General features: G+C 54.9%; 6 protein-coding genes across 6 annotated transcripts; 3 read left to right on the forward strand and 3 right to left on the reverse strand.

The window, feature by feature from the left end:
* Positions 1–768: 768 nt before the first annotated feature.
* BGZ61DRAFT_511573 (uncharacterized protein) lies at positions 769–3,851 on the reverse strand (the record flags this gene model as incomplete). Its single annotated transcript, XM_046252126.1, has 3 exons — positions 769–1,846; positions 1,901–2,740; positions 2,794–3,851. The coding sequence occupies 3 exons, from the start codon at positions 3,849–3,851 to the stop codon at positions 907–909; spliced, it is 2,838 nt and encodes a 945-aa protein (XP_046111649.1). The 3' UTR covers positions 769–906.
* A 481-nt stretch (positions 3,852–4,332) lies between these two features.
* On the forward strand, positions 4,333–5,809 carry BGZ61DRAFT_525075 (Alpha/Beta hydrolase protein; the record flags this gene model as incomplete). The annotated part of the gene is made up of 5 exons (XM_046252701.1): positions 4,333–4,528; positions 4,640–4,742; positions 4,789–5,092; positions 5,143–5,398; positions 5,448–5,809. 5 exons carry the CDS (start codon positions 4,333–4,335, stop codon positions 5,807–5,809), a joined length of 1,221 nt encoding a protein of 406 aa, XP_046111650.1.
* Positions 5,810–7,459: 1,650 nt separating this feature from the next.
* BGZ61DRAFT_488497 (Brix domain-containing protein) lies at positions 7,460–8,471 on the reverse strand (the record flags this gene model as incomplete). The annotated part of the gene is made up of 2 exons (XM_046250117.1): positions 7,460–8,402; positions 8,458–8,471. 2 exons carry the CDS (start codon positions 8,469–8,471, stop codon positions 7,460–7,462), a joined length of 957 nt encoding a protein of 318 aa, XP_046111651.1.
* A 486-nt stretch (positions 8,472–8,957) lies between these two features.
* On the forward strand, positions 8,958–10,958 carry BGZ61DRAFT_525077 (peroxisomal targeting signal receptor; the record flags this gene model as incomplete). Its single annotated transcript, XM_046252702.1, has 2 exons — positions 8,958–9,131; positions 9,192–10,958. The coding sequence occupies 2 exons, from the start codon at positions 8,958–8,960 to the stop codon at positions 10,956–10,958; spliced, it is 1,941 nt and encodes a 646-aa protein (XP_046111652.1).
* A 7,088-nt stretch (positions 10,959–18,046) lies between these two features.
* BGZ61DRAFT_437174 (uncharacterized protein) lies at positions 18,047–18,893 on the reverse strand. Its single transcript, XM_046244079.1, has one exon. The coding sequence runs from the start codon at positions 18,640–18,642 to the stop codon at positions 18,136–18,138; it is 507 nt and encodes a 168-aa protein (XP_046111653.1). The 5' UTR covers positions 18,643–18,893; the 3' UTR covers positions 18,047–18,135.
* Positions 18,894–22,029: 3,136 nt separating this feature from the next.
* Positions 22,030–23,631, forward strand: BGZ61DRAFT_525079 (uncharacterized protein; the record flags this gene model as incomplete). Its single annotated transcript, XM_046252703.1, has 3 exons — positions 22,030–22,174; positions 22,237–23,211; positions 23,264–23,631. The coding sequence occupies 3 exons, from the start codon at positions 22,030–22,032 to the stop codon at positions 23,629–23,631; spliced, it is 1,488 nt and encodes a 495-aa protein (XP_046111654.1).
* Between the last annotated feature and the right edge of the window lie 951 nt (positions 23,632–24,582).

A 24,582-nucleotide genomic window follows, 5' to 3' on the forward strand; every position in this document is an offset into this window, starting at 1 on the left:
GACACAAGTGTTTTAATAATTAGGGCGGGGTGGCAATAATGAACATGCTACGAACAGGGCTTGGAGATTTTGGCTGAACAAATATGCAACTTACGTTAAGAAGCGATGAACCATTATGGAGGAGTTAATTCAACTTATCACCGGACCAATTAATCACTGGAACCCGCCCAACAGGAATCGGGGTGGGCTATTATGAACACCAAACACAGCATCGACATGGATTCTACTGAGCTACTGAGACCACACCCGATGCAAGCGAGCTATGATTGACGTAATGTCTGAGATCGCGGCAGATGACACTGTTCTAGAGATCGGATAGGTAAGAGGGATTACCCAATAAGGAGCCCTCAGAATACGGTATGAGATTAGTGTGGATGGGTGGGTTGCTGGGCGGGGTCCCAGAAGTGTGACAACCCTGGTTTTTACGGTCACAACAAGAGCAAGAAAGCGAGACAGAGCAAGCTACATATCCGAGTCCGAATATTGGTATTGGGTCCATGGGGCGGCAGGACGGAGGGGTAGGCGAGTCCGAGTCCGATGCTACTACGGCCGAGATGTGTGCTTGAAATGTCGTTGTATAATTGATAATGGACGAACTATGGCTTAATTTCATGACGACAAAGCATTCCTTGAATAAATTTTAGCGTACGTATTGAGTTTTGTATCGTTCTAGGGAGAAAGTCCGGATACTTGAATGGTGCTGCCTTGGTTGTAAGCATCATAAGATTACACTCTCTAGAAGCTCATGGTGTGGTACTAAATGTTTGTCTCTATTGTTTACAAATACCGCACGGCCAGACTATTCCTGACATGCCGTTCGCTATTCGTCCGCTTGGTGGCAATGGTGTTGTCTTTCGTCCTGACCGCAAACAAGAACATCTCCACTTGTTCAGCATGGGCAGATTCTCAATCATCTTCCCCGTTGTGTATCGCGGCCAGCCACTCCAGGAAAGGTGGATACTCTCCTTGAAGAGTTGTTGGATGGAAACGAGCTTTCCAGAGATAGAGTTCATAAACATCTGGAAACATCTCAATCTGAAGTTCAGTAGATTGCTGGTACCCGAGATACTCTGGAGTGCGAGTAAGCTGTTTCAGAAACTCCGTGACAACTTTGTACTGAGTTCCCAGGAGATTGATCGAGGAAAGCAGCTGGTCTAGGGGTACGAAATCTGGATGACTTGATGAGTATGCCGTCGATCTCTCTTCAGGAATGACCGATTGCTGCGAGGCAGCATGCCTAGTTGCGCGAGAGCACAGCCTCGATGCCCAGATCCGCTCGCATGACGAGCAGTCGCATGTTCCAGGAGGCGTGAGAGATATCTCCATCTTGCTTTTGGACTCGGCAAAGAGCTGCTTTCGGAGGGAGTCATAACGGCTTTTCCAGGCCTGCTTGGCCTGCATGCCAGGTGATGTGTGCCAGGTTGTGGATAATAGAGTCCACCTGGAATTGTTCATCTCTCCTGTATCTGAATCGCTCAACCAGGTCGGTTTGTGAATGTTTCGACCGTCTCGTTTGTTACAGCTCCAGCAGCGGCCTAGTTGACTGCTCACTGGGCGCCAAGCCTTGAGTAGCTCCTTGCTCGCAATACTGTCATCGGAGATGAGGGATCCGAACTCGTCGGCGAGTACACTAAGATAAGAATTGAGAAGGCGGAGCCGGTGTAAGATCTGTAGGCGATTCTGGATCCATTCCAAGTCGCCCTTGTTCATCAAAAGCACGTCGAATCCTGCGTCATCGTATGTGCCAGATGGGACAGTGTACAGAGTTCGTTTGCGGTGGATGTGGGTGGTCAGTACTGATATATTATCGTGCGGACCATCAAGAAGATGATCCGCGAAAGAACATCTATTATAGCAGTCAGCGTGAGAGTAGCCAGGCACATCTGGGGCGATTTATTACCTGGTCTTTTTCTCACAAGTCATGGTGGAGTTCTTCATCAAATACGCGTCATGAGCGAGCATGCTACCCCCGTCCCAGGATCTTGTCCGAACGTTGATGGTATGATCTATGAGATCCGAATCGTTGTGACCGAAAGAATCGTAAAGCTGAAGAGAACTCGTGAGAGGGCTGACAAAGAACTCTCCGTGCTGCATTTTGCCCGCAAAACTCATCATATAACGCATTGCACGAGTCTCCGCAGTCTGTTCACGTCTTGGAGGTATCCTGGGATACACACCGGAAAACTCAGCGTCCCATTCGTCCCCGTTGAAGATCATAGCGCTGCTGAAGTCCTGGCAATTGTTGAAGACCCTGTCGTATTTGAGCTTGACGCTTTTGTGGAGGCGCCTTGCGATGCAGAAAAGAAGTTCAGAGATCCTGGGGCCGTGGGTGTCTTTTATTTCCGCAACAATACGCTGAGCGAAAGACCTGAGGACAGATCGAAGAACTGAAATCTGCGCAAAGCGGTGCTCTTCGGTGTGTTGTTTCCATAATTTTGAAACGTGGATGAACTCTCGGATGATGCTTCTCTCGGCGTTGGCGACTCTTGGGAAGGATAGCGTGAATAGTCCGCTAGCAATCTGCTTCTGAGTGCTCATGAATCTCCGCTCTTGCACAGGATGCACAGAAGAATAGAGAAGTCTGTCGTGCGAGATGGCAAGGTGTTTTTGTGTCAAGACCTCTTTTCCTTCAGACCACTTAAATTCAGCTGGGTCCGAGATGAAATCTTGAAGGTCCTCCAGGGAGAGAGTGGAAAAATTGGGTACGTTGCGTAGGGAAATTCGAGCGCCAGAGGGCATGCTGCCGAGTATAATTAGTTCTGCTTCAAGCACAGGAGCTAAAGAATGGCTCACAATCTGCTGCCGTTCTCGATGATTAAAGGCCCAAGCATGACAGCACAGTGAGTGTTTCCAGCCGGAAAGATGTGACGCGTCGACGCACGAGAGAATACGGAGGCTCCTGAAGCAAGCCGATCCAGCGTAAGAGCTCCAAAGCCCATCAAAAATCGACCGTCCAGCTGGTCTTCCCACATGTCGAGCTGCAAGCCAAATGCCGCGCTCTTTGAATTTATAAACTTCCCTTCTGGAAACCGCCTAACAACGTGGAGATGGTCGTACGGGTGCGGTGATTTTTCAAAGCATGGCGGACACAGCGTATACGGCAAAATCTTACTCAATGATTCGCTTAGTACAACTGCGTGTACACTTTGCCCAAGGGATTGACGCTGCGCATCGTCGGAATCTGCATGCTGTGGCCGAGAGATGGAGAACATGTTGGTCTGATCAGGATGATCTTTGCAGCCTGACTTACATTCAAACCAGTGGAATGCTCGCACGCAGTGTCGACAGTTTGAGCACTGGACTGCTTCAAGCAGATACTCATCTTCATCAGCTTTGATCTGTGGCCGTTGACCCAGAGATCTGAAAGTCGGCCGACGATGTTCCCTGACGAAATCAATGTCCGTTAGACCCAATGCTTGAAGAAGGGCCTGGGCGCGTCTTTCCTCGAGCGGAAGAAATTCGAGCTCATCGGCTACTCTCTCGTTGACACGTTCTTTCAGACGGTGCATTTGATTCGGATCGCCAAGGTGTGCTCCAAGGGGACCTTGGGCGTCAAACGGATTCCAGAGGTCGATAAGTTCAGCTAGATGATCGGTCCTTAGATCTTCTGGTCGATAGTCCTCCACAGGAAGACTATCGGCTTGGTGCTCATTGAAATTTGCGAACGCGATGATGGCTGCCGCAACCTCTCGCTCGACACCAGACCAGTACAATTCAGAAACGTTGTCCCAGACTGTTTTGAGGTCGTCGTCTGATCTTCCTTTGGTGATCCTCTCCCATTTGAACTTTGCAATACTCTCATCGACGGATATGCCCGAGAGCTCCGGATCTAAAAAGTCACTGCTCATCATGTCTTGCGGCCGGTACAAATTTGGTTCCCCTTCCCGATGGATAGGTCCGAGGGCGAGCCCCGCTCCGTGAACGAAGTGATGATGATGATGATGATGATTGTATTGTTTGGTGTGAAGTCACGAAGATGAGGTTTTTCGTGTACATGGTAATGGCGCAGACGAAGAGAGGCCGCCCTTCGAGTTTGGTGGCTTGCGGCCGCAGCAGCGCGGTCTGGACCGAAACTAGTCTTCAGCCGCAGCTGAAATTAGGCATCACACGCTCTTCAGCCAATCGCGAAGGCAATTTAATCGAGTCACACACATCTCAAACATGACTATTGAACGCCACCCTTGGTAGTTGAATAAGTGAATATTGACGAAAAGGAACGGTAATAACTTTCAAGGGGAGGTGCCTGTGGGAGATCCAGAAAGAAAAGGGCAGTTCGATTCAGCATCATCAACTTTCCACCGTAAGGATCACGACTGCGGTTCGACCGAAGATATGAGCACCACCAAACGAAGATCTCGATTCCTTGGCATCTTTAGCAGAAAGGCTGTTGCCAGCGTCGAACCTCCTGCAGCAGTGTCTGCCAACAGTGCTGATGTGTCCGGCTGGGAAAACAGCGCGGGAGCATCGCACAATCTTGTAAAAGCATCCAAAGAACTCGACGACTACTTTCAAAGTATCGACGGCTCAGGTATGTAGCGATCAGGCTCTAGAGATTGGGTCGGGGAAGTGCGCCATCTCAATGTTTTGCACCTATCTTGCGAGGCAGCTTCGGGGCTCAGATACTAATCGATGCTCATAGACGCAACTCTCGCTAATATCCTTCATAAAAGTCGATGGGTGGAGAAAGCGCAGGCTTGCTCTAACTCCTCCTTTGCCACTTGTTCGCTCCCAGAGGCTCCACTGTGAGTCCCAAATCTCTCACTCTGACCACACGTTGACCAAGTATAGCGAGACGTCTCGGCGCCATCTTGTGAGACTGGCAGCCTTGAGCGCTGTAAAAGTCTATGCCAAGCCGGGAACTGAAAATCTCTCTTGTAGCGATTTTGACGTTGTCGGCGAGCCGGTGAAGATCGATGCCGACCTCTTGGGAGGCCCTGTCAAAGCTACCACCGCCTGGTTGTATACTCCAAAGGCATCCAGCACTAGTTCTAGCAATGTAATAGTCGTAGCCATCAGAGGCTCCGTCACCACGCACGATTGGATGGTTAATCTCAATGATGGAGCTGAGAGGCCTGTCCAAGATGCTTTCTTGGTGAGTATCGTCATGCTGATCCACCTGGAGCATGGTTTTGACAACGATAGGGCACTGATGACGAAGGTGGCTTCTACAGTGCTCACTCTGGGTTTCTAACTTGCGCAAAGGCAACTAATGCGACCGTTGTTGACCACATCTATCAGCTGTGGTCGAATAACTTCGCTGCTGGAGTTCGGTCGAAGCCCATGTTGTTGTTCACAGGTCATTCCGCAGGGGGTGCCGTTGCTGCAATGCTGTATGCGCACTTTTTGAAATGTGATCCCATTTCGGAGGACAGAAATAAGAGTTTGATGTTGAAGAATGGTATGAAGCTACCGTTTCGACTCAGGGAACCTGCTAACAGCAGCAATAGCATTCAGTACAGTCCATTGCATCACATTTGGAGCTCCGCCAATCACAACAAAACCACTCTCACCATTTCAAGCGGACTCGGTATTCCTGTCTATTGTGAATGATGGAGATCCAGTCCCAAGGGCTGACAACAAGTACATTAATGCTCTCTTGCGCCTGTTCTCTGGTCCGATGCCAGAGGAGGGAACTAAGTACGCTCTGCCACCCCGGGTCCTCTTTAATGCCGGCCAGGTGGTTGTCGCTCTGGACGACGGTCGTCTACTGAGGCCGAATGAATTCGGTGCTGGTAGCCTGGCGGAGACGGTCATGGGAAACAAAAGAGCGCATCCGATGAAGGAGTATCGGAGGAGGATCGAGCTATAATCAATGGACAGTCTTCTATATGTCGGCCTTTGTATCTCGAATCAAGAGCTGACACACCACAATTGTAATGCAGGCATGACAGCAATTATCTTACTCAAGCATGTGCAGTGGAAGTGTGCAACATTTCCACATCTTTACCCTCTAAAGAAATATTTTGACAATGAGTGAGAACCTATGTGAGAAAGTTTCGCAATGAGATAGAACAGTTACGCGCAGAAAAGAAAAAGAAAATTGATTGACACATGATAACTGGTTCCCTCCGATCACTCTTGACCCGCCACCCTCACCGGAGCGGTTCTTGAAGGACGCTGGATTCCCTGAAGCTCGCTTCGATGCACTTCGGCCTTTCAGTTTAGGTCATGGAAGTTTTCGGAAGTTGCCCTGGCCGCAAATAAGTGTTCCCGTCATGTGGGCTCTTCTGATCGTTACTGAGACTATTTTAGCCTTCCCTTTGCCGAGGCGAGCCTGGCGATAGCGAAGCTCATTTCCAATTTTGGTATTCATGGTGTACCAGGGAACGGAGACTAGACAGGCCAGTAAAAGGCGTATATGCTACGGGTCAAGAAGCCTTTTTGGGTTGTTCTCAAGTTTGTGTGGTAGCTAACAACTCACTGGCATCCTTCCTAGACTTGGTCCCCGGATAGTTGTAGTTACATGCTCGAGGAAGTTGCTTGCAAGACCAGCAATGGAGCGATTGAATTATACTACATGACGATTCCCAGAGCACAAATTTATAAACCAGAATGAGCTCCATCTTTTATCCGATTCCCATGTCCATTTCAAATAATCAAATTGACATGCTGTCGGGTAGTTAACTCTATCACGCCTGACCGTACCAAATATGTGAAATACGAGGGATAAATTCATCAAGGCCAATATTCACTGCAATCTATGATAAGGAACTCCACTTTGCGCTGCCTGTTCAATACCGCAAATATCCGAGGTCGAAAACAATAAAACCTCCTTCTTCACCACCATGCTCTGCCGGCTAGTCTGACGCGTCGCATGTTCGATTGAAGGCCCGCTCCACCTCGTCAAATAAAGCTGATATTGCATGGACGGACATAGCCTCAAGATGACGAAAATAAGCAGAAGAAGACTGCCCAAGATGGTAGTAAAGATAATCCAGCCGGAAGGTCGACGCGAAGAATCCGCCTACTTAACATCTCCGAGGCCCTGCATCTTCATCACCGTAGCGAACCTAGGGCTGAAGGCGGCCACCTTATCGAAGCCGATGGCGAGCTTGCCCTCGTACTCGTATAAGACCCAAGCCGATCGCTCCACGACCTGCTGCAGGTTCAACGGAGGAGAGAATGGTGTTTCGGTTTCTGGAGGATGCGTTGCGGGAGGCGGAGTATGTTACGAGCCCCGAGCTCATGGTTGTCGGAAACGGATTGGACAAGATTTAGGAAAGGTTGGATATCATTTGGCGGGGAGTATCAAGGTGGTTGTGACTTTGGAGTCGATGGTATATTAATGGTTACGACTGGACTTGGGAACTGTCGTTGGGCTCAGCAATCGTCACTTGAAAGCGAAACGGAACAGATAATAATTTATGGGATGCAACCCGAGGAAATTCCATCAATTGACATGGCCTTCCTAGGACCTTTTCCAGACGCCCAACTCCAAGTCCGCAATGCCAACCGCCCTCTATTGCTTTATCCTCTTGGCCTCCTCGTTGCTGGCGGCAGCCTCCTTGTCCGCCTTGTCCTCGTTCCGGCTGCGCTTCAGACCCTTCATCTTGCGCAGTTGCATCTCGCTGAGGTCCTGCTTGCCCAAGTGCACGCGGCCGATCTTGTCGCCCATGGAGTCGGTGGTGATGTTCTTCTTGGGGCGCTCCTCGAGGCCACGGGCCTTCTTCATGGCCTCCTTGAGCATCGACTCGTCGGCTTCGCGGACGCGGCCGATGCGGAAGTCCATGCGGGGGCCAATCTCCTCGACCTCGACGCGCGGGAGGCGCTGGCCGCTGCGCTTGGTGTGGTTCAGGTAGACGCGCAGGTGGACGGCGGGCTTGGCGTCGCCGTCGCCGGTGCTGTCCTCGGCGCTGACGGCCACGATGTACTGCAGGCCCTCGACGTCGATCTTGTCGGCGGGCTCGCCCTTGAAGAAGTCTATGAGCATGCTCTTGGCGAGGGTGAACTCGTTGGCGACGGGGCTCTCAAACGCGGTGCCGGCGAAGAGCAGCATGGGCCGCAGGCCGACGGCGAACTTCTTGGTCTTGAACTGGGCAATGGTGCTGAAGCTCTCGGGGTCGAGGTTGAGCTCGAGCATGTCAAGCACCTTGTAGCCAAAGGTGCGGACAAAGGTGAGGGTGTGCGGGCGCTTCTTCTGGCTGCTGCCAAAGACCATCAAGCTGGCGTCGTTCTTCTCGGAGAAGAACTCGAGCGACGAGGCGTCGTCGAAGGGGTGGATGGGGTTCTTCTTGGTGAACTTCTTGGCCAGCGGCTGGCGCATCTGATGCAGGTCGTTCAGCGCATCCTGCACCACCTGTGAGCAGGTGGTTCCTCGCAGGAAGAGGCAGGTCTTGGGGTTCTCGATGGCCTTGGCCTCGCGCTTCTCGAGCGCCCGCTTGGAGCGGGCATTGCGGGGTTTTCTAGGAGGTGTCAGCTTGGATTTTGTAATTGAATCATCGCCGTGGCGGGACGTACACTTGGCGAAGCATCGTTGTGTTGTTTGTGGTAGCTGGCCTTGGGGATGAGGCTTCGTTGAGCGGAGGCTGGATGAAGCCTTTCAAGGCGGAAGAAAAAAAAAATCCTTATCGATAAAGCACGACTGCTCACCGAGCGCACCTTTCTCACTTTTGTCACCTTGCTCACCGTGCGCACCTGCCTTTACCTTCCTCGGGCAAAGGTCGGGGAAAAACCGGGCTTGGTCGTCTCCCATGCACCCCGCAGTCACGTGGACACTCCGTTTCACGGAGCGAGCCTACCAGCCGGCCGGTCAGCCTCGGCATTTTCCCCGCCGAGCGTGGGACTACACTCCGAAGCCTTGACCCGTACTAACCAGTGGTGATCCTCCCATTTCCATCTGCTTCTCTTCAATCACCTTCAAATCCGTAGATATCCCTCTGTCGAGCACCGAGTGATTCTCCAATCCTCTCTCCCGTATAGCCTCAACCGGACCGACACCTCCGCCTCAAACCAACACCATGTCGTTCCTGAGCGGTGGCGCCGAGTGCTCGACTTCCGCGAACCCCCTCAGCCAGCTACACAAGCACGTTCAAGATGACAAGACCCTACAGCGTGATCGGCTCGTCGGCCGAGGGCCGGGGGGGCAGTTGAACGGGTTCCGAAGCCAGAACGCCAACGCCCCTCAGGATGAGGTACTCGCGGCCTGATAACGGTAGATTTGGTGCATTACTAATGCGGTCGTGATATTCCAGATGATGAACGGTTTCCTCAACAGCGGCCCCAGCATGCAGCAGGATTTCCCTATGCAGCCTGGCCATATCGGCCCCCTCCATCCCGCACAGGAAGCCCAGATGCGAGCCAGCTCTGCGTCACCGACGTGGGCACACGACTTTAACGGCCAACCTGCCATGGAGTCGGCATTCAAGCCCCCGGGAGCGCAATTCAGCGCCGACGAGTTTTCTCGATTCCAACAGCTCAACGGCCAAGGATCTTCGGCACAAGCGAACCCAATGCAGACCGGAATGACCAGTCAAATGTCCCCAATGTCCCAGATGGCCCTGCCGATGATGGGCGTGGGCATGATGAACCAAAGAATGGGCTTCGGCCAACCGATGTTCCAGCCCATGTACCAGAACCAACAACCCATGCAGCAGCAACAGCCCGAGGGTAAGGGTAAGGGCCGAATGGTCGAGCTCGACGAACACAAGTGGGAGGAGCAGTTTGCCCAGATGGAGCTGCAAGATAACGGAAAGCAGAAGGAGACCGAGGCGACTGCTGCAGAGCGCGAGCTGAACGAGATGGACAAGGCTATGCACTCTGAAACCAATGAGTTCGGTGACTTCGAATCTATCTGGAAAGGAGTCCAAGCTGAGAAGGAGGCATCTAGATCCATGGTCAACGAAGAACTGTTCGACCAATTCGATACCGAGTGGAGCAACAACCTCATGCCCGACTTCGAGGGCATGGGTGACTGGGGCCGCCTCGGCGACCCGGCCGTCGAGAACTACCTCTTCGAAGAGGACAACTTTTTCCGAGAGGAGAAGAACGCATTCGACGAGGGTGTGCGCATTATGAAGGAGGGCGGTAACCTCTCCCTGGCAGCCCTTGCCTTCGAGTCAGCCGTACAACAATCACCCGACCATGTTGATGCGTGGGTATATCTGGGGACAGCACAAGCACAGAACGAGAAGGAGACGGCAGCGATTCGAGCCCTGGAGCAGGCCCTGAAGCTGGATCCCAATAACCTCGCGGCCTTGATGGGCCTGGCTGTATCGTACACCAACGAGGGCTACGATAGCACGGCATATCGGACCTTGGAGCGGTGGTTGTCGGTAAAGTATCCCAGCATCCTGAACCCCAAGGACCTACACCCACCAGCCGAGATGGGCTTCACAGACCGCCAGCAGCTACACGACAAGGTCACCAACCTGTTCATCAAGGCAGCCCAGATGAGCCCGGACGGCGAGCACATGGACCCAGATGTCCAGGTCGGCCTGGGTGTCCTGTTCTACGGCGCCGAGGATTACGACAAGGCGGTGGACTGTTTCCAGTCGGCCCTCCACTCGTCGGAGTTGGGAACCTCTAACCAGCAAGAGCAACTGCACCTCCTCTGGAACCGACTGGGTGCCACACTCGCTAATAGCGGCCGCTCTGAGGAGGCCATCGCCGCGTACCAGGAGGCCCTCTCAATGGCCCCCAACTTTGTGCGTGCGCGCTACAACCTGGGTGTGAGCTGCATCAACATCAACTGCCACCAGGAGGCGGCATGCCACTTCCTGGCCGCGCTGGAGATGCACAAGGCCATCGAGAAGTCGGGTCGCAGCAAGGCATACGAGATTCTCGGTGACAACGCCGGCGGCGTCGACGAGACGCTCGAGCGCATGTCTGCCCAGAACCGCAGCAGCACCCTCTACGACACGCTGCGCCGCGTCTTCACCCAAATGGGCCGCCGGGATCTGGCCGAAAAGACGGTTGCCGGCGTGGACCCGGATGTCTTCCGACCCGAGTTTGAGTTTTAAGGGAGACGCGAGAGGAAGATGGGGTAGCGAAAGAAACTTGCATCGTGGCGCGTTGTTGCGGATATAATTTTTTCGATTTTCTTCTTTGGATGGATGTACGAGGGGTTGAATTGGATGGGAAATACGACTGCGTAGGTTGTCGTGAAGGAATGCTGGGAAAAGAAGATGGAGGAGTTGACAAAACATAACGACTCTTCCAACTGCCTTGCGTGGAGGGCAACGTAAGACTGTCTATATGCTCCCGCTCAATCCATATAATCATGTATATGATGGTTAATGCCACAAGTGTTTCTACATGTGAAGCTCTAAGTCCAAGGATGCGAGGCTTGGTTTGCACACCAGAGGGCGTTTCCCAAGTCTTGACGGCAAGCGTTTCCAGGAGCGACGCTGGGAATCTAGATGAATCTGCACCAACACATGCTCCCAACATACTAAGGCGAGAGAACCGTCCGCACCAAGCCTCTCCTCGGTGAGAGCACATCCGCCAGGCTTAGACTTGGGACGCATGGGCTGGACTCAAGCCTCGTTGTCACATCAATCGGTCGTGTTGAGACGGCATCGGGCCTGTTGGGGCTAAGGCAGGCACAATACGTCAGCTCACAGGTCGCACAGGCTTCCTGAGACCATGAGACCATAATGGCATCATGGGAAAGTCGATGGAGCGAGACAGGCATTCGCGCGTTTCCCATGACGATCCCTCTCCGCCTGCAGCACTCGGTCACCTTATCTCTGCGACACGGCATCCCCCCAACGCCCTCCCATCACAAGACTAACTCGTAGCCGACGCCTCTTTTGTCGGCAATAAGCAAAACTGGCCGTCCAAGTGCCTGAGGCTTCAGCCGGCGGCAAGAGGAAACATCCCGCGGAGTTGGTCTCCCTGGCCGTGCGCTGCGGCGCCATCCACGCACACACACCACCGGATGTCTTTTCCTCATCCGTTGCGACCGGCGCCATCGCGAACTGCATGTCTCGCAGAGCCCCCCCGTAGGATACACGCGGGCGCTATAGAAGCCGTCCATTTAGGTACATGGCGTGTTACATGGCCAGGCAGGCGTGGAGTCTATCGCCAAGAGGGGCCCGTCTGGTGTCGGCCGGCTTGTTGGGCGTGCCGCTAGAGCAGTAGAGCAGGACGACGGAAGGGAGGAGGAGGCGGGAAGGGGTTGGGAGGCACGGGAAAAGAAAAGAAGAGAAGCGGGAAGCCCAAGACGAGTAAGACACCGAGAACGGAACCCTATCGTCCACGGCCAAGACATGGGATTAGTGATCGCGTGTAGCACAAAGTCTCAGGCCCTGGAGGCGTGCGATCTTGGCTTTCGGGGCTTTGGAGGCCTTTGGAGCAGCCATTGGAGGCCAAATCCGACAATGGGATGGCTCCTTTGCGTGCTGGAGGCGTTTACCAGTTCTGGCCTTAGCAGGCGCTTGCTGGACGGGGGGGACTCGTACTATTCTTGAATGCTGGTGCCATGGCTTGTTCCAGCGTCTCGGCTCCGAGTTGGGCTTGGACGCGGGCTTGGACGTGGGACAGGGCTTAAACTGAACGTGGAACCTGGACATTTTGCGTGCGTCTTTCTCTCTGGAACGTGTGCTCTGAGAACGAACCCCCAGCAAGACGCCATCCGCTCACAAACGCGGGCCCGGACGATCCCAACCTCAAAACCCCACGCCGAACTGAACGGCCTCCACGAGGACTCTCCCTCGACCGCCCATCAGGATCGCCCAGCGTCCAGGTTCTCGGACCGGCATACGCAACATGATCGGCCGCGGAGCTGCCAAGAACGAATAAATCGTCCAGCGAATTGACACCGGCCACGGGGACCCGGGGACTCGGGGACCCGCGCGGAGGGGGGCAAAACTCGCCCGGAGACAGACTCGGCCTATGTATGCATCGAGACACTCTGACGCCACATAAGCGCTGGCTGGACCTCGTCCGTCAACACGCTGCATGGCCAACAACAAGCACGGCACAGCGTGTGGTTCGCATCCGGCACCCACTGATCGGTGTGGAGATGGGCGGAGCGGAGGGCCCAAGGGAGCGGAGGGCGTTGGGCTAGCGGTGCTGGGACTTTCGGAGGGTTGGATCGAGTGGCGGAATCGGGCCTGCTAGCCTAGGCGGCGATGAAAAAAAAGGCCCCAAGGACCCAAAGTCTGGGGTATCGGTATGTGCGATTACTACGTTGCAGCAACGAAGCCATCGTGGTCCGTGTTGTCCTCGCCGCACTGGCTATCTTTGCCCTGCAGTGGAGGATCATCATGTCAAAGCCGGGGTTGGCGTATGTGTACGGTATGTCTCCCTTTGTTTGTCTCTCGCCATGTCATGTACGTTTGCCGATCTGATGACCGTCTGCCTGACTCGCTCGACCTGCAGTAAACAGAAAATGAGACTTGCATAGCGGAGCAAAACCCATCCTTTCCAGCTGGACAGGGCTCGCACTTGGCATATCCGTCCCGCAATTAAAGGAACCAACCCACAACGGCCGCTGCAATGGCTTCCTGCCGGCCAGAAAGTGCCCTCTATCTCGTTCAACGGCTTGGCTTGATGCACCGGTGAGACAGCATGGCTGCCCGCCGTTGGAGCCTCGAGGGTAGTATGCGCCTCCTGCGCTTGGGAACCATAGCCTCCAGAACCATGCTCATCTCACCAATGGTGCCTTTGCGGAGGGCCCTCTCGTGTGCATAATTCGTACCTGTTCGATAGGTGTCTGAAGAATGCAGTCCTCATACCCAAGCCCGCTACACGGCAGCACAGGATCTACATACCAGGAGCATTGGTTGGATCAGAACCACTCTCAGGTACAGGATGACAGAACACAACACGAATGCTGTGCGTGATTGAGGCTCCCCGAAAGTTGTCGGACTCCCGCCAAGAAACAGCCTCGTTGTACATCACACCAATCTGTCGGGTCTCACTTCCGAGGACGTCACCCAAACAAACCACGGGTACTGGCATTGCACCGATCGGTCCGCGGTTGCATCGTGTTCCGCTGAAGCTTGTGTAATGCCAGACTCGAGGGTTGAGCCGAACATCACCGACCACAGGTTCGTGCTTTCTAGAGTTTTCCGGATTACGGCAGCGTCCAGAATGTAAGACATGCCGAGTCTCTATTCACAGTTCTTCCTTGTCGCTCGCTGGCACAGTGCATGATTTTGCAGACAGCGATGCACACTGGGCGACCATTTCACAGAAGTAGAGTTTGGCGCCGTGGCCAAGTCTCCGCTGTGGGTAGGATCCTAGACTAATTGGGAGTTTCATGCTCACTCGAACCCGGGGCCTGAACGCCTCGTCATGTGGCAAACCGCTTGCCAGATCCAGTGGCTCCGCAAACCCATTGGACTCGGAGTCTCAGTTCAACGGATGCTACTGTAAGTGACGGCCGGGCTGGCGTCCCGTAACATTTATTACCGAGTCAATTGTCGTCGACTCTAGTCCAGTTCTGGCGAGGGGGTAACACGGCTCAGAAATTTCATCAACTGTGGCGACGGAGAGCGGAATTGTCCAAAAGCAACACTTTGGCCGGTGGGTTCGTGTCACAAAGGGCTCGGGCTCGGGCCGCTAGATTTCATAAACGAGAGAACCGAGGCGATGGGCTCTAAAAGTGAGAGAGGACCAGCGGGGAACGGGGCCACTCAAGACTGAGACAAGTGGCACGGTATTGACGGCCAAATATCGGTTGGCTTCAAGATAACGCAAGCCGAGCCGAGAACAATTCATGTAGTGGCATAACGAAGCTGTGTTACCCTTTGCAAGCTGAAATGCTGTAGCGTGGACAAGGCGCAGCGGAACCGGCTAATACCAACCCTTGACGCGTGTGAGGCCAAGATCCAGCACAATAGTAGGACAGAGCGGAAAGCTGAATAAAGTGCAGCGGCTCTAGTAGTAAGTAGTATCCCGGAAGCACACTTGGGGGTCCTGGGCCCTCGTTTTGCATGCTATTAGCCTAACCTGATGCTGTGATAACTCAGACACCCACTTTCCGTATGTCAATACCGGGAGAGCTATGTCGGCTCTAGGAGCAAGGGTGTACTTACGACTCATGCGAATGATCTATTACCTGGCAAAGAGATTAGAGAAAAGAAACTATCCCAATGAAGAAAGGGTCCCGGTGTTAGGACGTTGGTGAGAACGGCGCGTTGTCAAGCGGCATGTCAGGACGAGCATCCCGCCTTGCACTAGTTGCAATGAACTCCTAGTGCCTTGAGGTGATGCGAGGGTTAATGGTTTCGGGGTGTGGGTCCTGGTGACAGCCCCAGATAGGGAGCATATTTTGGTGATAAGATTGTGACAAGTCGGATTTAGAGAGCCGTGGCGGAAAATCGGGAATGGTTTTCAGCTTGTGTTGAAACTGATCTTGATGTATCGGGGCAGCTGAGGGAGGGGTCCTGGTGTGAACTGCCGGTGCCGGTCACAACACCAATGCCTCAGTAAAACTTTTTAGTACAGCCCGAGAAGACCAACCAGGAAAGTTGATGCCAAAGCCAAAGTGGTGGTAGGCGAGGCGGACGGTCCCTCGTTGGAATTCGCAGGAGTCGTTCTCTCGGACCCAACCAAGCCTACTAGGTAGTATCTTGCATTGTTGGAGGACGATCAAGCACCTCGCCTAGGACTAGGGAGAGTAAGCGAGTGAGTGTGGTGGACGCAAGACCTCGCCATTGACAGAATGCCGTTGCGGCTGTACCAACGCCGAGGACAAGCAGACTGCAAGATCCTAGTTTGTGTGGTCCAGACCCAGTGCTCAGACTTGAAGCAAGATACCGAGGCCTGATCCAACCGGGCTGCCAGCCACGATTCATGATGCGAATAATCTGGACACTGGCTGGTCTTGCCTCCCGCCGACCTAACATGGTCGATCTCCCTCTGGTCGGTTGCCGTTAGTCCTCATGGACCAACACCTGCGCCATGCACTGGTTTGCTGCACCGGGGAGGCGGAGAGGGATCGGCGTTGCTGATAAAGCAGGGCAGCAGCACATGCACGGATGGAGAGTGACACCCGCCCCGACACACAGACGATCGGCTGGGGATGGTCCTTGGAGGATGACTTGACAAGATCCAGCTAGCGCAAAGCAATTGGCTAGCCGGGGTGAAACCTGGGGGCTTGAGGGGGTGAGCAGAAGAACTTGACCGACCAAGAGGCTTGGACTGTCTGTTGGCACATGGGCATGACAGTGAGACCCAGCTGCGATCGAGACGGGTCTGTGGTCAGATAATGGCCGGCGAGAAGCCGCAATGGAGCCGTGGTGGATGGGTTCGCGAGATGAGGTCATGAACTTGGCTCTGTACTTCTCGAGGGGAGCGATATGAGTGATTCACGCCAATCTGCTCCTCGTGAGTGCTTGGACCAACAAAGAGCCAAAAATAAAATGATGAATCTCACACAGGCGTGCCAGGCCGAAGCCACAGTGCTCAGACGTACCTATGGTTGGAGGGATGTATGTGGTGGGCGTTTGGGCTGGTCAGTGGCTGTCAGTAGTCGGTATTCAGCGTCCTCTCACTGGCCATAGTGCTATTTTGTCCATCAGCGGCCATGCCCAACAACTCTTTGTTCAGTGCTGAGTGCAGCATGGATGGACCTCATGGATTTGAGAATTTGTGGACCGTCGTCGCTAGGACCGTCGTCGCTAAGCTTGACGGCAGTTGTGCACTGTGCCGCAAACGCCGTCTCCGTGTCTTATCGCTTCGATGCCATGCTCAGGGATGCTGGCCATGTTTTGAGGAGAGTGAAGCTCTGAGAGGGCCAGCTCGGCACCAGAAACCACGTGGGTGCCGTCCCTTCTCCACTTAACACAGTGGGCGTGAGGCAACAAAACCAACGAGGGTTAGGGCGTGCGCAAATAGCATCGCAGACCAGTACCCGTACACCATCTGATCTGGCTTTGGATCTGCGGTGAGGCGGTTGCTTTTGGGAGACGGCCGCCTTGACCGGCTGTGGCTGGTTGCGGCAACTCGTCCGAAAATGCCTCCGGTCTTCCTACCTGCTGGACCTGACATAGCACGTCTACGAATGTCACTGTGGCTGAGATCGACGGGAGAGATGCCGCGGTGGTGTTAGTGCCAGAGTATTATTGATGAGGATCCCCAGAACACGGAGCCACCAGGCAGGGGCAGACTCAGGTTCCTGGATGTTGGATACTTTCGCCCACGTGAGTGAGGTTTTCCTCCTTGCCTTAGCCCGAAGTGTGTTGCGCAAAATCGCCGTGCATGGTTGGATCGTGGCGGGATTGCGTGTACTGTACCCCGTACCCATTCTTTTTGTTCCTACGTGACCTCGAAATTGGATGATGTCTCACTTGAGGGGTGTCTAGGAGTGGGATGACTGGTAGCGCGCCTGGACGTTGGGCTTCGCAGGGAACCGCATTGCGTTTCTGTCTGGCGAGGCTCTCTCGCGTGATGTGATGTGATGCACGGGTACAGCCTGCGACTGGAAAAAGCAATTTTGATGATTCTTGCAATCGTGAAATTCCGAGGTGACAGCCCACATGTTGGGCGAAGTCTAGACGCACAGTGCGCGCGAATGGACACGCACCAAACGTGGCTCAGGGCTTGGCTTCCATGGTTGGATGGGATGTGGATGATGGCAATGACATGTATTGGTAGAATGGGGAATTGATGTGTCGAGTTTGACCAAAGTTTAGCAGACGGACGTCTCGGGCAGGTATCTGCCACCTACATAGCCGGGTGTGAGATCTGCGATGGCCCACGAGGGCAGGGCGTTGCTAACTCGTGACTGCCACGCTGTCTGATGTGAACTGACTTCGAGACCTCTCGAGCATCTAGAACGCTCACAGCCGGAAGCAGAAACCCTTTGGTGAGGACGCGTGCGTGTGGCGGCGAGTGTCGATCGTTGCATCGCTGCCGCAACAAGGTCTGTACCTACATGCGCATGTGCGGTCGGGATACCCTCCGGCCTGCAAGTGACACATGGGTGTCTTTCGCACCGAGACGGCATAATTGGCACGCACACAGGTCCTGTGTAATGAAAGCCACCGGGAAAATACGTGGCTCTCCAAAATACGAGCCGGCCCAGATCAGATCCCAAAACGCCAGCAAAGAAGGCGAAAGGGAGGGGATTGGATTCGTGGGGGGGACGCGAGTTCGCTGGGCTGTCAACTGCAGCATGAACAGGGGGGTCTCTTTGTTTCTTCTGCTCGATAGTTGTTTCTTTTTCCTCTGGACACATCACCATCACCGCTCTCCCGTGCCGGCGGTCGAGAGCGCGCTATTGACGGCCATGCGTAGCCCGTCACCCTGCTCTAGGCACATCCCTGCCGGAACGGCTGACAACCGGAGCTTGCCATCGAGATTGAACAAAACAAATTCCCAGTGTGCGGACCCAACCGGCGGCGCCTGGATCGGCTGTGTTTCCGCCCACCCGCTAATGTCTTGCGTCTGCGTCTGGGGAAGAGAGGAGGATGAGTGGTGGGAGATGATGCATGGCATGTTGCATGGTGAGGTGAGAGTGTCTGCGAGTCCGCGTGTCCGTGTGTCTCTGTGTTTGCGACATGCTGGCCACGACGTCTCCTGTGAACACCATTTCAACAACGAGTTTTCAGCGGAGGAGTACGGGTAGAAAGGAAGCCGAGGATCGACATGGTTGAGTTGTGAGCAGAGGCCGTCGAGGGTGAGGGTGACTGCAAAGTTGTATTCGTAGGGTACAGTACAAGCCCAGAGCATGCTCGCCCGCAGCGCCATCAAGCCCGGCCTAAGCCCAAGCCAGCCCGCGTGAGGTCGCCGCCTCCCCCCTTCCACAACAGCGGACAGCGTGCTTCCAAGTACGAGCGGTACATGCGAAATACAACGTATGTACAGTCCTGGCTTCTAGGATGCAGCCCTGGACTGGAGCGCTTTAGAGCCACAGAGGGAGGGGAAACTGGGAACCCAGGGAAACTGCCGACGGACCAGTCATGTCGCGGCGCCATGGCTCCTTTGGAGATGCACCTCACGTGGCGGCGGAAGATCGCGCAGGTGGGAGCCAAGGTTGTTTGTCGCCCAGGACCCAGCACCAGAGGCACCACCAACAAGCACCGTGGGCCGCCCGTGGCTCGCCCTTCCAAAACGACCAGTCTCATCGACTCACGGCGAGCAGCGATGCCCACAACGCGTACCCAGCCATGGGCCCCGGCTTGGCCTCGGCATGGGAGCATGGGACCATGGATGCGCTAGTTGGGCGACGCACGAGGAGCCCTGGCTCGGTGCAAGCCACACACCCACTCGTTTCCCAGTCCCGTTCTTTGGGCTGACCAGCCGCGTGCCACAGCACCAGGTCCGATGTACTTTGTATCGCATCATGACGAGGGTGACCCCCGGAGCGCTGGAGTCTGTTCGCTGGTCGGTGGGCACAGGGCCCGCGACGAATCGCGAACCAAACCCCTTCACCCACGAAGCGCGGCGACAACCCCAGAGACCTTCGATTCCCAGGGGCATCCCAGCTGCTTCAGGACGACCTCCGAGCTGGCACTGGCCTCCAGGTGGCCCCGGGAGAACGCCATTCATTCAGCCCTGGGATGCCTCGACGTTTCGAAAACCGACGTTGTGAAGAGTTTTTATCCTCTTTTCTTCTTATTCCCACTCCCGTCGCCTGCATTTTCGCATGTCGCCATCCATCTCCATATTTAGTTCTTGGACACTCACTAAGGCCGGCCACTTGAGGCCTGAGCGGGTAGGACTACGTAAATTACATTGGCTGCCGTCGTTTGGGCTTGCACTGTACTGTACCAGTCGGTTTGCGTACAGCAACAAAGTGTGTGAGTTTGGTGAGGAACGTGCTCATCCGGATGTATGGCTGATGGTTGGTATGTGAGTGAGCGCATCGCGTGTCTGGGTGCGAGTAAACCGGGTAGAGACATTCCGCTGTCTCTCCAGGCTCGTGTCCCTGTTTAGTTCCCTCTTGCGCTCGTTCGATGCTCGCCACATGTCTCGAGTAAATCTGGGTGGACAAATAACAAGTCTACGGTCGCCGTGGCTGGCGTAGCTACTATGTACTGGCTAGATGGGATGGACGGCTGGGTGGATGCCGGGTTGTAGACGTCGTACAGGCATCTGTGTTTCCTCGGTGCACATGCAGGCGTCCCAATCCCCCTCCCTCATCTCATCTCACCACATGTTGCCATCTGCGCATCTGGCTCGGCTGGACGAAGGGAATAACCGATGCACTAGGTAGGTGGCCCATGAATTGCAGACCCGGGGAACCAACATGCTTGGCATGCCTCAGAGATCATCCCTCAGCGAGCCTATTCTCGGGACCTGAATATGTCAGCGGCACCAGGGCCTCGACATCCGCGGGACCTTTTTTGATACTGACACGGGCCTCCGACGAAGCTTGATTTTATCCGGGGACTCCTTATCAGCCACCGGGGACCACGGAGCCGTCGCACGCACTGTACAAGGTCCGTGAGGCGTGCTTCGTACTATGTACGTGAGCCGGGCGTGAGCTGGCGGGCTGGCTGCTTGTCAAGCTGTTCTGTGCCGTCTCTGATCGGTGGCCCGGCCGTGATCTCTGGGATTGATCGAGGGGGAACGACACCCCCCCTCCCTCTCCAACCAAACAGCGCGTCAGCTGCATGCTTCTCCACGGCCGACAGGTCAAGGTTTTTGGGGATGGCGATGGATGGCGATGGATGGATACAACTGCCAAGTACTACGTAGTAGGCACGCTTCAACACGCTCCGAGAGCAGTAGCGTGACGGCTTGTCGGGGGTATTGAGTCGTGCCAGAGTACCTTGACACATGGAACGGGGACCCGGTGGGGGCTACCAGAGGATTCTGTAGTGGATACCGGCCGGCAGTCCCCCGTGGCCTCGTTTCGGTGTTGCATCTGGCGGCTGCCCGGGCGCTGGGCCGCTGCGGGTCCCGCCAACTCTCCCTTACCCTCGACCATGGGTCAAGTCGACGGTACAAGGCATGCGGGTGCCTTTTTCATGGGTTTCTCGCGCCAGCTGCGGTCGCTAAATGGGCCGGGATACTTGTGGCTGCAAGCCGCCACGCGCGGGCCACCTGTCTTGGGACAAAGCAGCATCTAAACGGCGCCCTGGCGAGGTACCTTCCCCTACGACGCAATCCCTGCTCCCCTGCCGTCCAGTGGGAGTTCACAGGGTGTGCCCACAGGGGGAGCCCGCTGTTTCCCTGCCGCGGCGGGCGGGTGCACCGCACATGGGGAGGCGGATGGGGGCGTGGCCCTCGCAACCTGGAAGGCACTTGGCGCCAGCGTTGGCGTTGTGTCTGGGTGTCTTTTTGGGTCTTTTTGGGTGTCTGGCATAGTGAAAGTGACTGAATTGGGGAGCTGGGGAGGAGCAGGGAACCACCCCCCCGGCAGACGAGAGAAGCAAGAGGGCAGGAGGGAAGGAGGAAGGAGAAGCCAAGGGCCACAGTGCCCCATGGCCCCAGCCAAAAAGCCCCAAATCCAGGCCCAGAAGCATGTACCTCCACCCCCGAGTCAAGCACCAAGAGTACATCGGACGCCTCTCGACTGGGCGAGTCCCGGGGCGGTTTTGGGGTTTCTCGGGGTGTGCTGAAATCCATGTCGCTTCTTGTCGCTCTTGTCGCTTTCGTCGCTGCTCTCAATTCTATCCATTCTCCCCGTCCATCCATCCATCTTTATGGCCAAAGACCCCTCCCAGCCTCTTTCTCCTAACCCATCCCGCTCCTCTCTTCCACGGAGCCAGTCTGAGTGCGTTTTCCCACCTTCGTCCTCGTCCCGCCGTCGCCTTTTGTCCTCGCACGATCCCGCCGCTGCTGTCACCACGCTCGCCTCTCACGACCCTTTCCGGGGCCTCTGCTCTGCCTGCTGCCCTCTCCCGGCCTTGCCCGCCCCGACGATTCGCACAGCATCTCATCCCGTCTCGTCTCGTCTAGTCTCGTCTCCAGTTGACTCGACTCGCCCGTCGTGCCCGAACCCGCCCCGTGCTTTCGGCCAGTTGCACCACACAGTACCCCTTCTTCGCGCATTACGCGCAATACGTCCTGCGACCTGTGAACCAACTCAACGGCTTTTCCCACGCGACCTTGCAACCTCTCCTCCCACCACCTCACTTCGATTTTCCCCTTGACCTCTACTTGACGATTCTCGCCACTGCGTCCACCATGGAGACTCACAACCAGCAGCGCCCGCCTCCCAAGACGGCCGGCCTCCCCAACATCCTCAACGACGACCACGGCCCGGCCTCAGGCCCCAATCCTCCTCCGCACTTAAGAGATTCGGGCTTTTACTCCAACGCGGACGCATCCAGTAAGCGTATGCCGCTCATTGACATCAGCGGGTTACGTGTTGGCTAACCTGATCCCCCACAGACACCTCCGCCGCCTCCTTCAACGTGAATGGCCTGAGCCCAAGCGGTTCGGGATATCAATCCTCGTCGCAAGACAAAACTCCGTCGCCCATCGCATCCAACATGGTCCCCCAGGCTCTCGTGTCGCCTTCGACGACAAACATGAGTGTCGCAGCAATTGTATCGCCCACCACGTCAGGCGGCCTCGACCCGCGACGACCAATCTCCATCGAGTCCGGTTCCAACGGTGTCATGCTGGGGGAGACCCTCGCCCCCGGCATGATAGGCCTTCGACGAGAGAGTGTGGATAGTAGGATCAACCAGGGATTCAGCGACATGCGACTCGGAACCTCTCCGTATGCCACCAACAACCAGTCGAGCACATCTATCCAGAACACCCTTCACAACCAGCGCAACCCACGTGCCGGTTTCGACAACCTCTCCATCCACCGAATCTCCAATGGGTACCAACCTAGCAACGATCGCAACCCCGACAACAAGACAACGAAAACTGCGCCTGCCATTACCGGACCCGCCACAGGACATATTGCCCGAGCAGCAGAGCCTACTAAGGGCCAGGCCTGGGCTTTCCCGGAAGAGGATATTCAAAGAGTAGGCGTCCCTCAGTACAACGACTCGAGACGGAGCAGCATTACGGAATCAGTTGCTAGCAGCCAGTTCACAACCGAGTCGCGACTGCCACCTGGTCAGCGAGGATTGGATGATAGCGAGTACTCGCGCATGTCCAACGCATCTGATTTTCCTCCCGTCCATCACCACACTATGCAACACAAGCAACTGAGCGATCTTCAAGCCGAGGAAGGCAATGGACCAAGTGGATCTCAACCCTACAGCCGGACTCCCGAATTGAGGGTTAGCCACAAGTTGGCTGAGCGAAAGAGGAGAACCGAGATGAAGGAATTGTTCGACCAACTACGAGACCTGATGCCCCAGGAGCGCGGTTCCAAGGCATCCAAGTGGGAGATTCTAACCAAGGGTGAGTTTATTTAGTTGCCCCGACGCATGGGTTCATGACTAACACCTCACAGCGATTGCCGAGCATCAAAGACAAACAGATACTATTCGTGCCCTGCAAAACCACTACAACACTGCAGCGGCGGAGAATGAGATGCTCCGTCGTGAGTTGCAGGGACTTCGTATGGAGAGTGCCCAGCTTCGAGGAGAGCTCCACTCAAGCTCGTCGCATCCCCCTCCACCTCCTGCACCGGCGCCGGCTCAACAACAGCAACAGCCACCGCAAGCTCCCTACGCAGCTGATCCCTATGCCAACTCGACCCGGCCCGAGTTGCCACCTATCCGCTCCATCGGCAACAGCATGCCCAATGGTCCTGAGTCTATGACGGGTGTTCAATACGAGACTCCCCGCGCCAACGGATTCCGACAGGACAGATACTGAACCCTGGCTCGACAACTCTAATAGCCATCTCACAATGGCAACTTTTTTTTCTTTGTTACCTACTTTTACGCACGAATGAACGACAAGGGGGAAAAGTTATGATCCTGGAGGCATTTAACGGCCTCGCCATCTAAAAACGAATCCCGTGGCAGGCTTCGTCACAATCATTGTCGCCCTCATCGGCACAAACAGGAGGCATGGGCTCCTTGTTCTATTAGATTTCCTCTTTTCTTTTTCGATTACCCTTCTCTTCTGTTCTCTGGTCGGCATACCCATCGACCATTGTTTCCGTACGGCAAACGGACCGTGGAACTTTCTTGTTGGTGTTGTCAATCTTTGGTCTGATTTTCACATATAAGCTCCTCTGGGGCGGAGGAGGTTCACTGGGAGTTTTTTTGTTGTTGTCCAATTGGAACCTGGAAGCCATTAATTGTGGGGTGGACGAGCCGGGCTACGGAGGAGCACTCCCAGCAGCTCCATATTAAAGTATGAGGAGGCGAAGGGCGAGAGTGTCAGGCGGCGCCTCTGGTCTTGCAAGATGTGTATACCCATTTTCTAAAGGAGGTTAAAGGGGCAGAGACCCCCGAGGAAAGGATGGGTTGGGTTGGACTGGAACCGGATGGGTCAGGACTGGGTCAGGGCAGGGAGGGAGGTTTGAGCGCGACGTAGCTGTCTGGCTTTCGACGGTTATTGATATGCGCAAAACATAGAAGATGATTTGAGAGTTACCAACATTCATTCTGACGAATCCTGCTGTTCACGCATTGATGTATTGGGTGCTGAGTGCTTTGGAGGAGGCATGGGTGACGTGACAAGTTTGTATTTGTCTAGTGAAGAGGAAGCATGAGGAGAAGCCATTCGAGGTCGACACTTTGCATGAGATGAAGTCAAATGTCTAGATAAGATAAACCCTTTTCAACCCCGCCATCTCGGTCCCATTGATCGGCGCAA

The sequence above is a fragment of the Ilyonectria robusta genome, assembly GCF_021365365.1.
Source record: "Ilyonectria robusta strain PMI_751 chromosome Unknown BGZ61scaffold_1, whole genome shotgun sequence".
Lineage (NCBI taxonomy): Eukaryota > Fungi > Ascomycota > Sordariomycetes > Hypocreales > Nectriaceae > Ilyonectria > Ilyonectria robusta.